Source organism: Cornus florida, unplaced genomic scaffold (genome assembly GCF_030987335.1).
Source record: "Cornus florida cultivar Cherokee Brave unplaced genomic scaffold, ASM3098733v1 CherokeeBrave_3.0.0_Hap2_Chr06, whole genome shotgun sequence".
NCBI lineage: Eukaryota > Viridiplantae > Streptophyta > Magnoliopsida > Cornales > Cornaceae > Cornus > Cornus florida.
In genome coordinates, this window is record NW_026775576.1 from 41,546,653 (window position 1) to 41,560,976 (window position 14,324).

At 32.1% G+C, this 14,324-nt stretch overlaps 2 protein-coding genes across 2 annotated transcripts; both read left to right on the forward strand.

The window, feature by feature from the left end:
* Positions 1-1,928: 1,928 nt before the first annotated feature.
* LOC132311364 (rhodanese-like domain-containing protein 10) lies at positions 1,929-6,123 on the forward strand. Its single transcript, XM_059809253.1, has 2 exons — positions 1,929-2,435; positions 5,677-6,123. The coding sequence occupies exons 1-2, from the start codon at positions 1,990-1,992 to the stop codon at positions 5,885-5,887; spliced, it is 657 nt and encodes a 218-aa protein (XP_059665236.1). The 5' UTR covers positions 1,929-1,989; the 3' UTR covers positions 5,888-6,123.
* A 3,125-nt stretch (positions 6,124-9,248) lies between these two features.
* Positions 9,249-13,399, forward strand: LOC132311365 (ADP,ATP carrier protein, mitochondrial). Its single transcript, XM_059809254.1, has 4 exons — positions 9,249-9,355; positions 11,133-11,655; positions 11,801-12,172; positions 12,838-13,399. Exons 2-4 carry the CDS (start codon positions 11,155-11,157, stop codon positions 13,132-13,134), a joined length of 1,170 nt encoding a protein of 389 aa, XP_059665237.1. The 5' UTR covers positions 9,249-9,355; positions 11,133-11,154; the 3' UTR covers positions 13,135-13,399.
* The last annotated feature ends 925 nt before the right edge of the window (positions 13,400-14,324 follow it).

Sequence of the window (14,324 nt, forward strand, 5' to 3'; positions counted from 1 at the left end):
GAACATTAAACATTAAGGTACTACGACTTTTTACTAAAGGGAAGTGGCCGGAAAAAGAAGAAAGAAGGTGGCAACCATGGCTGGCCGGCCAAGGAAGAGAGAGGAGAGGTTTGCCTTTTCATTTCTAGAACCCCCTATTTATAGAATTTCAAAAAATGCCCCGAACGGGCCCCGTCGGTCCGAAAAAGTAAAATTTGAGCAGACGCGCTCAAACTGCAAAATTCCGTGAACGAAAAAGAACCAAAATGAAAATAAATAAATAAATAAATAAATAAAATAAAGAACAACTGAAGAAACGGCGTTGAAAACTGAGTCCCGAGTAGAGAGATATGCCCCAAACAAGTTTGGCGCTAACCGATGTCAAAAACCCAAAAACTGGGGAGTTCGATCGCAAGACAATTCTAAAAGTATACAACTCGACGAAATGTGAAAATAAATCCCGTACGAGGATTCAAACCCCAATGAGACACTTAGTAATTAACTTTCATTACAAAAAGATAATTACGCAAGTGACCCAAATGAAAAGATATTTTTTAAAAACCCCTAAATCAAAATATCTTGAAAATATATTTACGAAAAATACCTCAAGAAACGAAAATGGTTCTGAAGAATCTCTTCATCCACACCCTTGCGGGAAAAAGAAACAATCGGCGAGTTTTTCTCCAAAAGTAAAGTTACGCCTTTCAAGGAAATCAACAAGAATGGAAGTATGTGAAGTCAAAAAACCAACTCCGAGTACGAAAAAAGGAAATTTCAATGAAAAAAAAAATTAATCCGTAAAAATGGAGAAAAATGAAAGGAAGGAAAATGACCAGGTCATTACACACAAGAAAAAAAATAAGTTATTTTTTTTGTTTTATTTATCTACTTTTTACTATTATAAAACGACGTGGTTTAATAATAAGCTCCATTTACCAATGGGTCAGTGGCCTAGCGGTATCAGTTTCTTACTGTTCAAAGGGAAGTCAGGGGTTCAAGTCTCAGAAGAGACAAGTGTGTGTGAGTACCAACTACCAACTACCAACTAGGAAAAAAAAAATAATAGGCTTCATTTGCTTAAATGAAAATAGCAAGAAAAGAAATGAAATGAAAAATGAAAGGAAAATTGATTTTCTAATATGTATTTGGTTATGATGAAAATTTATTTAAGAAAATTGTAGGAAAATATCATATTATAGTTTGGATACCTAAATTATCCATATTTGATAAAAATAATAAAGAATTAGTAATAAATTATATTAAAAAAATGATAAAGTTTTCAATTAATTTAGACCTTCCGAACTACTATTATTCATGTATGATGAAAAACAATTAGGAGTGGAAGTCAAGTTAATTGAAACTTTATCAATGATAAACTTGTTGGTGGACTCTAATTCTTTGAAACCCAGTAAAAAATTATTATTGTCTCCAAATATAGATGAAGTTGTTGGATAAAATAATACTTCATGAAGTTGTTGGGTAAAATAAGGAACATTAAATAAAAAGATGATACTTTAGGAGAAAATAAAAAGTTACAAAAATCTTAATTTTCTAGAACTTTTCATTTTCTATTTAACCAAATTACAAAAAAGTTTTAAAATTTTTTATTCCTTTTCTTTTTCAATTGATTCTATCTAACCAAACAAATCTTTAAATAAAAGATTTTGGAGACAAGTATTATTCTAATTTTTTAAACTAGGGTTACGTTATAAGAATAATTCGACTCGAGAGAGGTTAAGAAATTGATTCTATTTCCATTTCTCAAGAAAAAAAGAAAGAAAGGAAGAAAAGAATTACGATAATTCTATTATTTAATAAGAGACAATAATAATAATAATAATAATAAAAAACACGGGTGTCATGCCAATGGATTAAAGAATATGGTATTAAAATGTAAAAAAGAAAAGACAAAGGGCCAAATACAATTGAATTCAAGAATGGGACGTTGCAAAAGTTCCAAGGTAAAGTTCAAGATAAGGAGAGAGAAAAAAACAGAGGGTAGAGAGAGAGATGGCAATTCAATTGAACCAAGTTCACCACATATCCACTCCAAAGCATGGAAAACAACCCAATCCACCCCTCTCCGGCACTCAACGTTTACAGGTGAAGGCTGCAGTGTCCGGCCAGCAGCTAATACGGAGCGGCACAGTCCGGCCGATACCGGCCAAGGAGGCAGCCTCCGCCATGAAATCCGAAGGCTACATCCTCCTGGACGTCCGGCCGGAGTGGGAGAGAGAAAGAGCCAGAGTTTCAGATTCTTTGCACGTGCCTCTCTTCGTCCAGGACATGGACAATGGCCCCATAACCCTCCTGAAGAAGTGGGTGCACTTTGGGTACATTGGGCTTTGGACTGGCCAATATTTCACCATGATCAATCCTCAATTTGTTCAGCAACTGGAGATGGAGGTTCCTCAAAAGGACACTAAGCTGCTCATAGCTTGTGGAGAAGGACTAAGGTGCATGAATATATATATATATATATATATATATATATATATATATATATATTTGTTAATTGGTAATTTTAATTATATTTATTCTTTGCTGACTCTCTTCTTATTTAACCCAAACTAATAATAATAATAATAATAATAATATATAAATAAAATTTATCAGCAAAGAAATGTAGAATTGTCGTTGTGAAGTTGTTGGTGAAAATTTGAGCGTAACTTTTCAAATGCCACTTAAGTTTTGAAAGCACTTCTCGAAGCCTTAGTTTTGATTTCCAGACACTCATTAGGTGCTTGCTTCCAAACACAACATGAATGTTAATGAATATATTTAGCTTATGTTTAGAAATGACTTGATAAGTTGGGACAATGGGACCTAGGACAAAAACTTCAAATAATACATCTTTGGTGTTTAATATATCAATTTAAATAATATTAATAATTTATGTTTGTAAAAATTTTCAATGATGATATATAAATGCCTAAATGGGGTCTTCTCTTATCATACTGGTTCTTAGACAATCAATTCTGAAAGCAATTTTAATGGCTGTAAGGTGGAGTCAACCGGTTAGGTGCCTGACATTATATAGAACTAATTATACAATTTTAATGGCTTAAATTGTAGTGAGTTGATAATATTGTAGTATGAGTTTAAAATAATAAATTTAAATTTTTTTTTGGATAGAATACACAATTTAAATAAAAAAAAATTAATTACACTATAAAAATTGATAAAATGTATATATATATATATATATATATATATTTTTAAGGTTAAGTGCAAAAAACTATACAAAAAATGTGCAAAAAACACTCCCCTGAAAAATTAAGTGCACATAAATCTTTGTATTATTAATATTTTGAGCAAATTACCCCTTAATTATCAATTTTGACCAATTCTTTTATAAAAATCCCATAATGCCCTTACGATGTATGAATTAAAAAAAAAAAAAAAACTTTCTTTACTTTCTCTTTCTAAACCGTTTCTAGCTTTCTCTCTCTCTATATATTGTAGATCACCAGACGTTTTTATAAGCTTTAGCAACAACGAATTAACTTTTACCTAAAATTCACTACTTTGATATATAAAATAAAAAAAAAATATGTATTAAAAATCACTACTTCGATAAATTTTATTTTATGTATTTAGGTAATTTCTAAAGCAAATTGCTTGAAAAACAATATAATTTTTCAAGATTATAAAGGACGAATTTTAATCAGTAAAAACACGAAAAGGACGAATAATGAAGGTGTTTATTTATTAGAATTTAAAATAAACGGATTATTGATATTCTTTAAAAATGAGTATTTTTCAAAATGTCGTGAATTTAGATATAGATTTTTACAATAAGATAAATGTTGCAAAGATATTTGAATCATCTCAATTTGCTAGTTTTCGCCATACCATGGAGCGAGAGATGCAAAAGCTCAATTCTCCCCACTTGTTGTTCATTTACATTCCAAAAATCAAAAAATTTAAATTACATGAACATGTTATATATATCCCTGCAACAACCTCTACTCCAATTTGTTCTAGCTGGTTCCTAGTTTTTTGGTCATATTTTGAACAACAAATTGTTAGAGAGAAAAATAAAGATTTTGCTTCTAAAACCAGAGTTACCATGGGTTAAGTGCATTTTTGTTACTGGAACCGGAGGGAGAGAGAGAAGGAAAGATTTTTAGAGAAAGACATAATATATATATATATATATATTTGTATGTATATATAATTTTATTATTATATATTTTTAAAATTTTGTATGTCTTTCTATTTTTTTTCAACGAACATTCTAATTTTATTATTATATATTTTTAAAATTTTGTTATTCAGGTATTTTAGACATTTCAATGGCTAAATTGACTTAATGTTATTTGCACAAATTGTAAAATATAGTAGAGTTTTTCCAACAACAGAAGATTAATTATACATTTTGTATATTATGAAGGATTTTTTTTTACGCTTAACTTTTTTTTTTATTCAAATTTTGTAACAACATATATGACAATTTGAGTCTAAATTTTATATCCCAATCGTAGCATTTAGAAAGTATTTGTGTGGAGAAAAAGTAGGTGATAATTTTCCCAATAAACACCTCACCCAATAAAAGTTATATAACATAGAAACTGCAAGTCCAAGTTTTGAACTTATTCAAACTTTTCGGCACCGCCCAATCACACCCCTTTTCAGGTCAATATACTTTAAAAAATAAAAAACCTGAAAAAGTAAGTTCCATATAAGGAGAATGGTCAACGCAAAGTTACGGTCAATTGCAAGTGTTGTTGATTGAGTGATTGAATTGTTTTTGTTAATCGCATTCGACCTTCCTCTTCCTTTTCACGAATTAGGATCAACAAATTTAGAAGCGAATTCAGAATTTTAGAACAAGATTAAAATTTTATAATAATTTTTGAGAGTATTAACAATATTTTATGAGTATATATTAAAAATAATAATAATAACATGATATATTGGTTAAAAAAAATATTATATAGTGAATTGCTGGATGGAATAATTTTGATGGGTTATGCATACAAAATATAAGAAATTTGGACTCTTATTTTATTGACCAATCAATAAAGTTTAGTCAAACTTTTCTCTTTAACAATTTGGCAAATATTTTTTTAATATTCAATTAATGCATTATTCCATGTGTCTATATATATATATATATATGTTATACATTTTTTATAAAATAGAAAAAGTTATTTTTAGATAAACTTAATTTAATTGAATTTTATGAAAACAATTTTCTATAAACTAACAAACAAATAAGTTGTGTAATTTTTTGATTTTTATTATTCTGAAAATAGGATATTGTAATTAGAAATCAACAGACCTGTAACCTAGCGGTATCAGTCTCTTACTTTCCAAAGGGAAGTCAGAGGTTCAAGCCTCAGAAGAGACAAGTGTGTGTACTAATTAGAAGAAAAAAAAAGAGAAAAAAAGAAAAATGAATTAAACAAGGTCTAAATAATCTTTGGCATTGTCCTATGTGAAATGGTAGCTCTCATAGTCACATGACCTCAATCTTACCAATTTCTCAACCCATATATTACACCAGACAAGGAACCATTTAAACATGTATACATATATTATTTATAGAGACGATTTGTATGCAGTCATATCATATATGTATATATATTCATGTCTAAATTGTGGAAGTATGCCTTCTCTAATATATAATAGATCACAAGTATGTTTAAATTCACTAGAACTATTTGAAATTTAATTAATTTGCTCATGTAGGTCTATGATGGCTGTTTCAAAGCTACACGAAGAAGGATACAGAAACTTGGGGTGGTTGGCCGGAGGATTCAATCGTGCTGCCGACGATGATTTCCCGGCGGTTGAAGGGACAGGGAAGCTGCAGTATGCCACAATAGGGGGTGTGTCATACTACTTCCTTCAATTGCTTCTACTACTACAAGCAGTAGGAAAGAATGGAGGAAATTCATGATTAATTGCTCGTCCATCGCACGGATTCTTAATATCGTGGAGTCTCGAAAAAGTCAAATGTATGAGGTCTCACTCATGTTGAAAACTTTTTTTTTCATTTTAAATTCTTGACTAGAATGTGGCATGAGAGCAATCTTGTCGTTATGCCAAACCCGGCCCTAATTGTTGTCAATTATTGTTCTATATTAAATTAAATTGTTGGTTTATCTGAATTTAGTGAATTTAAAATTTATATTACTATTGTTTTTGTTATTATTTATTTATTATTATTATTTTTTAAGTTTGAACTTTGAAGTGCTCTCATGTTGTTAGTTTCTTTATTTTAAGAAGTGTAATATCCAATGAGTTCATATTCATATACATAACTCAAAATTTAGTCCCATGTTTAATTTGAAATTAAAATCAACCATCTATACTGTAATGTCCCATTTCGTTTTATTCTTGAACTTTATTCTAAAAGGCCGCATACTAATTGAAGATAACATCGCCGCGTATAAACACTTCACATTTCCCTTATTCAAATTGTATACCTGTAACTCGCCTACTGTGGTAGCTTGACAGTACCTTTTGTACCCGCCCACAAGGTTGCCACAATCACCCCTCATTGAGGGCCAACGTCCTTGTTGCCACACTTTCAACTAGGTCAGACTTTGATATCATTTGTTACGATCCACTTCACCACGCGGTATGATATTGTTGGCTTTGGATCCGAGTTCGCACGATTTTACTCTTCAACTTTATCCCAAAAGGCTTCGTACCAATTAGAGATAATATCACTACATATAAGCACTTTACATTTTCCTTACCCAGACAATGCGAAATTATATACTTGTAACTTGCTTAGTGTAATAGCCCATCAATGCCTCTTGCACCCGCCACAACACCCTTGCCCACAAGGTTGCCACATATATACACACGAATCATTGTCAGAAAAATATGTCCACTTGCTAATTTTATGCAATTGTGTAATTTAAAAACCTATATAATTGATGAATATGCTCATAAATTGTCAAACCGGAGTAGTTTATACTCAATAATTTATAGGGTCCGGAAATTTACATATGATGAAAAGTGAAAATGTAAAAGAAAGTGAAGTAAATGAAAAAAAAATTAAGTTTCGTATTTGATTATGAGGAAATTTCTTTAAGAAAATTGAGGGAATATTATTTTGTTAGCTTAGAAAGAATGAAATTTAAAAAAAATGACTGTACTTATCAAAATTACTCTTGTAATTTCAAATACTAGAAATAAATAGATTTGTGTTACATCAGTACCCTTTGTATACCCAATTATTTATATCCATTTTGAGTAGCAAAAAAAAAAAAAATGATAATAATAATAAAATTATAAATTATAAAAAATAAAAAATTAATTATTTATACAAATCTTAAATTGTTTATATATATATGTGTGTGTGTGTGAGAAAAGTTTCATAATGTTTTTAGCCATTAATCTTAGAGGCTTACTTCCAAAATGTTTCCACATTGTAAAACAAATACTTGAAAAATTAGTAAATGTGCTACAAGGATAAAATGCTCCCACAGTATAATTTAAAGTAAAACCGTGTTTTCTGTTACGAGGATAAAAATACTGTTCACATTAGGCAACTGTTATGGTCAACGACATATGAATCTATTTAGTTCAGTTTTTTATTCGTAGAGAATTAAAAATTAAAAATTATACAAAAATATGTTTGATTACCAAATTTTGTTTTTAAAAACTCAATTAAAAAAAAAAAACCTTTATTAAGATAATTATCTTTTCTAATAATTTGAAAATAGTTTCTTGACCTCTAAGCCCTTGAGAACTGGTTTAAAAAATTGAATCAACTAAGTCTATACCAGTTCTAAAACCCTGTGAGGAAATTACAAAGAAATTATACTTTTCATTTTACAATATAATTGAGTCATATCAATGAGTCAATGACAAATTTACAACATTTTAATTCTTTTTAAAGTTTTCTCATTAGATTACTCCCACCTGTTTCAAGCCCATGACATTGAGTGAGATTAAGGCTCCGTTTGTTTCGACGTAAAATATTATTTTTGAAAATTATTTTTATTTTTTAAGTAAAATATTTTTTTATTTTTACTTTGTCGGTGTTTGGCAAAGATTTACGTCAAGTTTGAGGTCGAAACCATCGGACAAAACATGTAAAATAACTTGTCGAAAATTTACGGATAAATTATTTTTATTAAATTTTAATATTTTTTTTTTTGTAAATATTTTACGACAACCAAGAAAATTAAAAAAATATTTTATGTTCAAACAAACGGAGCCTAGATTTCAAAATTGCATAATAGAGGGGATATGAATTCGCACTCACAACACTCAATTCAATTCATTCAAGTACCCAAAGTTCGTCCTACCATACTATTGCTTTCTGTAAAGAAAATCTTTTTATTTTTGGTTGTCCCAAAATAAATACCTCATTTAAAAAGTCAAAGAGCTATTTTATTTTATTTATTTATTTATAGCATTACTAATTTAATCTTAAAAAAATAGTACTAATCCATATGGACGGACCCACCACTATGGATATTTTGGTAAGGACAATCCTCACGGATAAGAATGTGGATCAATAATATATATTATACATGTCTTCTTTAAAGTTAGAGATGATAATGTATATATTCACTTACCAAATTAGAGATGGTGATTTGATTATTATCTCTAATTTGATACTTAAAAATAATATTTATTTGTTATTAGTCACATCAGCGGCAATGATATAGGTATATGTCCTTTTTAATTACCGAATCAAATATGATAAGATACATATTCACTTATCAAATTAGAAATTATTTGATTATCATTTCTAATTTGGTACTTAAAATAACACGTATTCACATATTATTGTTCCAAATATTAAGATATACTAAAACTCATATTTAAAAAAAATAGATTTCTTAATAGAGATATTTAATTTGTTGAGTAACATTTTTATTGATTGATAAAACTTTACCGTCTAGTTGTCATTGGAATTTCCTTTTTCCCTCCATGTTTTTGGGTGATGGAAGTATTCAAATCATAGATTACTTCTTTTTTAACTCATGAAAAGTGCATGACTAAACCTATATCAAAACCTTTGATTTGATTTTGTGAATAATGGTCAAATTTGGACCAAAAGAGAACATTCTAATAAGGTTGGTACAAAGAAATTTCCAACCAGAATTATAGATGATTCAAAATTATAGGTGGGTAAAAACAGGTGTACAAAAATCTGGTGTCCTCTTCCCTACCGTCGGATTCGACTAACAATCATCACCAAAACCTACACTCAAAACCAATCAACCCAAATGAAACGATATAAACCAATACCTCTGCGACACACGTAAACATTTCTCCCCTATAAAATATCTCTATAGGTCAGCCACTACATAAACAGTCTTGTTCAGCTGTCGAAACCCTCACATCTCTCGTTCTTCTCTCCTCACACTCAACGAGTTTGGAGGCGAGCCGGACGCAGGTAACTTTCTCTCTCTATAATTTCCCAGACTTTTGCTCCGATCGGGTCGCTCTTTGCTCTGATCTGTTGTTTGTCTAATGTGTGGACGGAACTTTGGTCTTTAGACTGTTTTCGTTCCAGTAATTTAGCTGCCAAATGTGGTTTATATCGATCGTTTCAGATCTCTATATTTGCCTTTTGTTTCTGTAGATCTGTGAATTTTTTCTTCGTTTCATTTCTCTATTCTGTATAGAATTTTCATTTCTGTATTCTTGAGCAGGTTTGTTCGATACACACTTCTCTTTTGGATCTGATATGAACTTGTTGATAGGTTGATTTTTGTGAATTATTATAGATTTTAATCTGTATTTTGATTATGCATCTTAAGTTTTTGATTTACCTTCATAGATCTGGTTATAATCTGGTTATAATCGTATCTCCAAACTTTTGCGTTGACGGTATCATTTTCTGTTTTTCAGATCTGTTTGTTTATTTATATATATTGTGCTTTATATGCTCATTTCCCTCAGGGAAGGAAATACATGTTTTTTAGGCAGGATTTTAGAAACTTTCGCTTGGACGGACTAGTATGAAATGATATTTAAAAATGTAATTATAAATTATAGTAATATATTTTCTTTTGCAGTACGTATGTTATTATATACTTTTATTAGAAAGAAAAAGTACGAGTAGATTATCTATCTATATGTCAAAATTATTTCGCAAACGGTAAGTAAAGTAGGGGATACAAGGGGGCTTGCTTGGTTTGGTTTTTTGAGAACCGATTCTGAAAACTGAGTTGAAAAAGGACTTTTTTTTGGGAGAACTGTCTTTTATTTTTTTCGAAACTATTTTCTAAGGTTTTAGAAAATTTAACCAAGCAGGCCCCTTGATTACCTTTCCCTCCATGTGTGGGATTTAGAAAGAAAATGAGAAGAGCCAAACCGGGGTTATAAAAGGCTTTGAAGGAGCATGTTACACTGTATTGTATTTTCAAGTTCACCATTCACATAGAAGGCAATTATTCAATACTTTTTGAAAACTTTTGCATAACTCTCTGCCCATGCATGTTTTGAAAATGCACAATAGTACTCCTGGTTCCTTCAATTTTCGTCACATTGTCCTTTTTCTTTTTTCAGAAAACTTTCTACATATGTGGTTTTATTTTCTTGTGAAATCAAAATTTTAGGTAAAAACATTTAATTTTGACATGCCTTTTGAAGTAAGAGTATTTGTGTTGAGTTTGTTTCTTGTTGCTGCTTTTTATGTTAAACAAAATGGTGTAAACTTTGGGTTGGCATATAATTTATATTGCTAGTTCTGGGTGGTACATGAGAAACGGATGGTCGAGAGAGCATCAAAAGCTGTTTTGGGTGTGGCAGGGTTAAGTGTGTTATTGTTACTAGCCGCAAAAAATTTACGCTCATGCAATGACTACATAGTGCATGTTTATGCGCTAGTGAATCATGATTAGGACAGCTCATCATAATTTTGAATATTCTATATTAGTCATGTTCCTTGTAATTTCTTCTACTTGTGTAGTTATATATTGTCCCTCAATTTAAAGTATTCTTATATGATCTGTTGTGATTTAATATTTCTTTAGTTCTTGCAATAAGTACTTGTTGTGTCAAAGAGCTTAAAGTCCCAATTAGTTAAGTTCCAGAAAACTGCTTCGAGTTTTCAAACTGATTTCTGCTTGCCTCACAAATCTTGAAATCCAATTACTTAAATTTGAAAGCGAATTTGCTTCAATATAAGCTTTCAGGATCATAACTTTTTTCCCCTTGCCCTGCAGGGGTTTCCATTTGGAAGACATAATGGCTGACAATCATCAGCACCCAACCATTGTTCAGAAGTTAGGTAGCCAGCTGCACATGGGTTCTAGCCTTTCTCAAGATGCTCAGATGCGATATGGGAGCTTCCAAAGGCCTGCAGTGCACCAGAGACGTTTTTCATATGGGAATTATTCTAATGCAGCTTTGCAGTATCCCATGACTCAGACATGCCGTGATCTGTCATTTGTTACTGCAAATGCTTCACCTGTGTTTGTCCAAGCTCCCGCAGAGAAAGGATTTGCAGGCTTTGCTATTGATTTTCTTATGGGCGGAGTGTCAGCTGCTGTATCCAAAACTGCTGCTGCTCCCATCGAACGTGTGAAGCTTCTTATCCAAAATCAAGATGAGATGCTTAAGACTGGTCGTCTTTCTGAACCCTACAAGGGAATTGGAGAGTGTTTCGGACGAACAATTAAAGAAGAAGGGTTTGGGTCATTGTGGAGGGGGAACACTGCTAATGTTATCCGTTACTTCCCCACTCAGGTAAATTATTCTCCCAGCTTTCCAGGATCTCATCATAACACAAATATGTACAAACTACAAACGATGGGCACATGAATGTATGGACATGTTTTCTGTCTTTTATCCCTTGTGTTATATGCTCATTAGTGATTGAATTTTTGTGCAGGCCTTGAACTTTGCATTCAAGGACTACTTTAAGAGGCTGTTCAATTTCAAGAAAGACCGCGATGGCTACTGGAAATGGTTTGCTGGTAACTTGGCATCTGGTGGTGCTGCTGGTGCTTCTTCCTTACTTTTCGTATATTCCTTGGATTATGCTCGTACTCGTCTGGCAAATGATGCCAAGGCTGCAAAGAAGGGAGGAGAGAGGCAGTTCAATGGCTTGGTTGACGTCTATAGGAAGACTCTCAAGTCGGATGGTGTTGCTGGTCTTTACCGTGGGTTCAACATTTCATGTGTCGGCATCATTGTCTACCGTGGTTTGTACTTCGGAATGTACGACTCTCTGAAGCCAGTAATCTTGACTGGAAAATTGCAGGTTTGTAGATTGTTTTATGGGTTTTCTTTGATTTTATTTTTTGGTATTACCTGGTTAGAGAATTTGGAATGTTGTTAGTGCTCCTTACTGGGATTCATTTCATTGTGCTTTTGGAAAAGGTCTTTGCTTTATTAAGTAGCAATAGGTGAATTTTTTTCTGGCCTCACCTTTTTAGATTCCAACTCTGTCGGTCACTAGTTATAAAACCTCCCCTCTGATATTTTTTCTCTAAAGTGCCACACTAGTCATAGAACCACATCCCTATTCTCTCGTGCATATAGTTATAAAACCTCCCCTCTGATATTTTTCTCTAAAGTGCCACACTAGTCATAGAACCACAACCCTATTCTCTCGTGCATATAGTTATAAAACCTCCCCTCTGATATTTTTCTCTAAAGTGCCACACTAGTCATAGAACCACATCCCTATTCTCTCGTGCATATAATTATAAAAGCTCCCCTCTGATATTTTTCTCTAAAGTGTCACACTAGTCATAGAACCATATCCCTATTCTCTCTCGCATTTGTTGTGTCATATTCTCGAAAATTGGTGATCTGTTCATTTTATTGAAACAGTGTTATCTGGCTTTGTTGAGTTGAGTGGTGAAAATGTTGTGGTATGCTCTGGTGGTTCCCTTATATGTGGATGTTTTTGGATGATTTCAGGATAGTTTCTTCGCTAGCTTTGCTCTCGGTTGGGTCATCACAAATGGTGCTGGCCTTGCCTCCTATCCAATTGATACTGTCCGTAGAAGAATGATGATGACATCTGGTGAAGCTGTCAAATACAAGAGTTCACTCGATGCATTCTCTCAAATCCTCAAGAACGAGGGTGCCAAATCTTTGTTCAAGGGTGCTGGTGCTAACATCCTCCGAGCAGTTGCTGGTGCTGGTGTGCTAGCCGGTTATGACAAGCTTCAGGTCATTGTTTTCGGAAAGAAGTACGGATCTGGTGGGGGCTAATTGAGACCATGGAGAGACTACTCTACTCAGCACTCACCCAATTTTCCCTTAGATGTTGATGAAAATTATTTTGGATTTTCCATATTAGAGTTGATTTAGCACAATATCTACTCATTTGAATAACTGAGTTTTAGAGGGAGTTCATCTCCCCAACATTATTTCCTTCCTCAGAAGATTTTTCATATCTACAAACATCATTGAAAAGGTACAGTTGTGTACCTTGTACCTTAATATTTTTGGCAATCATAATTGTTTTTTTTCTAAATATTTAGACTCATTTTGTTGGTTATCTCTTAATTGCTTACACATATGTGTGTGTGTGTGTGTAAATATATATTTAGGTGTTTACAAAAGTGATACTTTCTGTGAAAAACTGGTGAACAGTTTAAGTTGATTGACTTTGTTTTTTTTTTATCATTTTGAATCTTAGAATCTATGGTTCAATACATAGATGTTTCATCTTCTGCTAGTCTCAATTGTCTTGAAAGTTATGACAAATTGGATTTCTGATCTGAATTGCATGTTTGTTATATTTGGGAGCATCAAATCTGGTGCCGTCGCATATCGGTTCTATTTTTATGTGGTGATTCATAACTTTTCTAGGGCAGCTCAAGTAATTATATTTGCATTTGCCTTAAGTTACTGTAGAAATAAATATTTATATAGTAGAAGGTTGTAATGCTGTTATGACGTGTGAAATGAAGAGGTTACAAGCTGATAGAGAAAACTTAGAAAGCAGGCTAGATCTAATCTTTTAGAGTTTGTTCCAAGAGACACAAGTGATACTTTGATGTGGAGTATGACTGATTTGTCAATCAGACAAGGAATCAAAAATTTTTTTTTTCTTCAGTTAAACTTTTGGTTTCACTATCTCTTGACTTTCAAATCTTAATATCATGGTTGCGACTTGTGAGCAACTTGTCATTAATTGGCTGCATTGAGTCTCTTTCTGGTTTCTCTGCGCGCGCGCGCGCATATTGTGTTTATAGATGTATACATAGATCATGGTTTGCGATAGCAGTTTTGGGCGAACCATATAGGGTCCATGATATAGATTCAACAACTTTCACTAATTGTTCACATATATTTTTGGATAAATTTTACTTGCCTCCCCTAAAGTTTGTCAATATTTCACGGAGAATCTTTTTATGTTTTATAATTTTACTTACCTTCTCTGTTAGTGCCTTTTT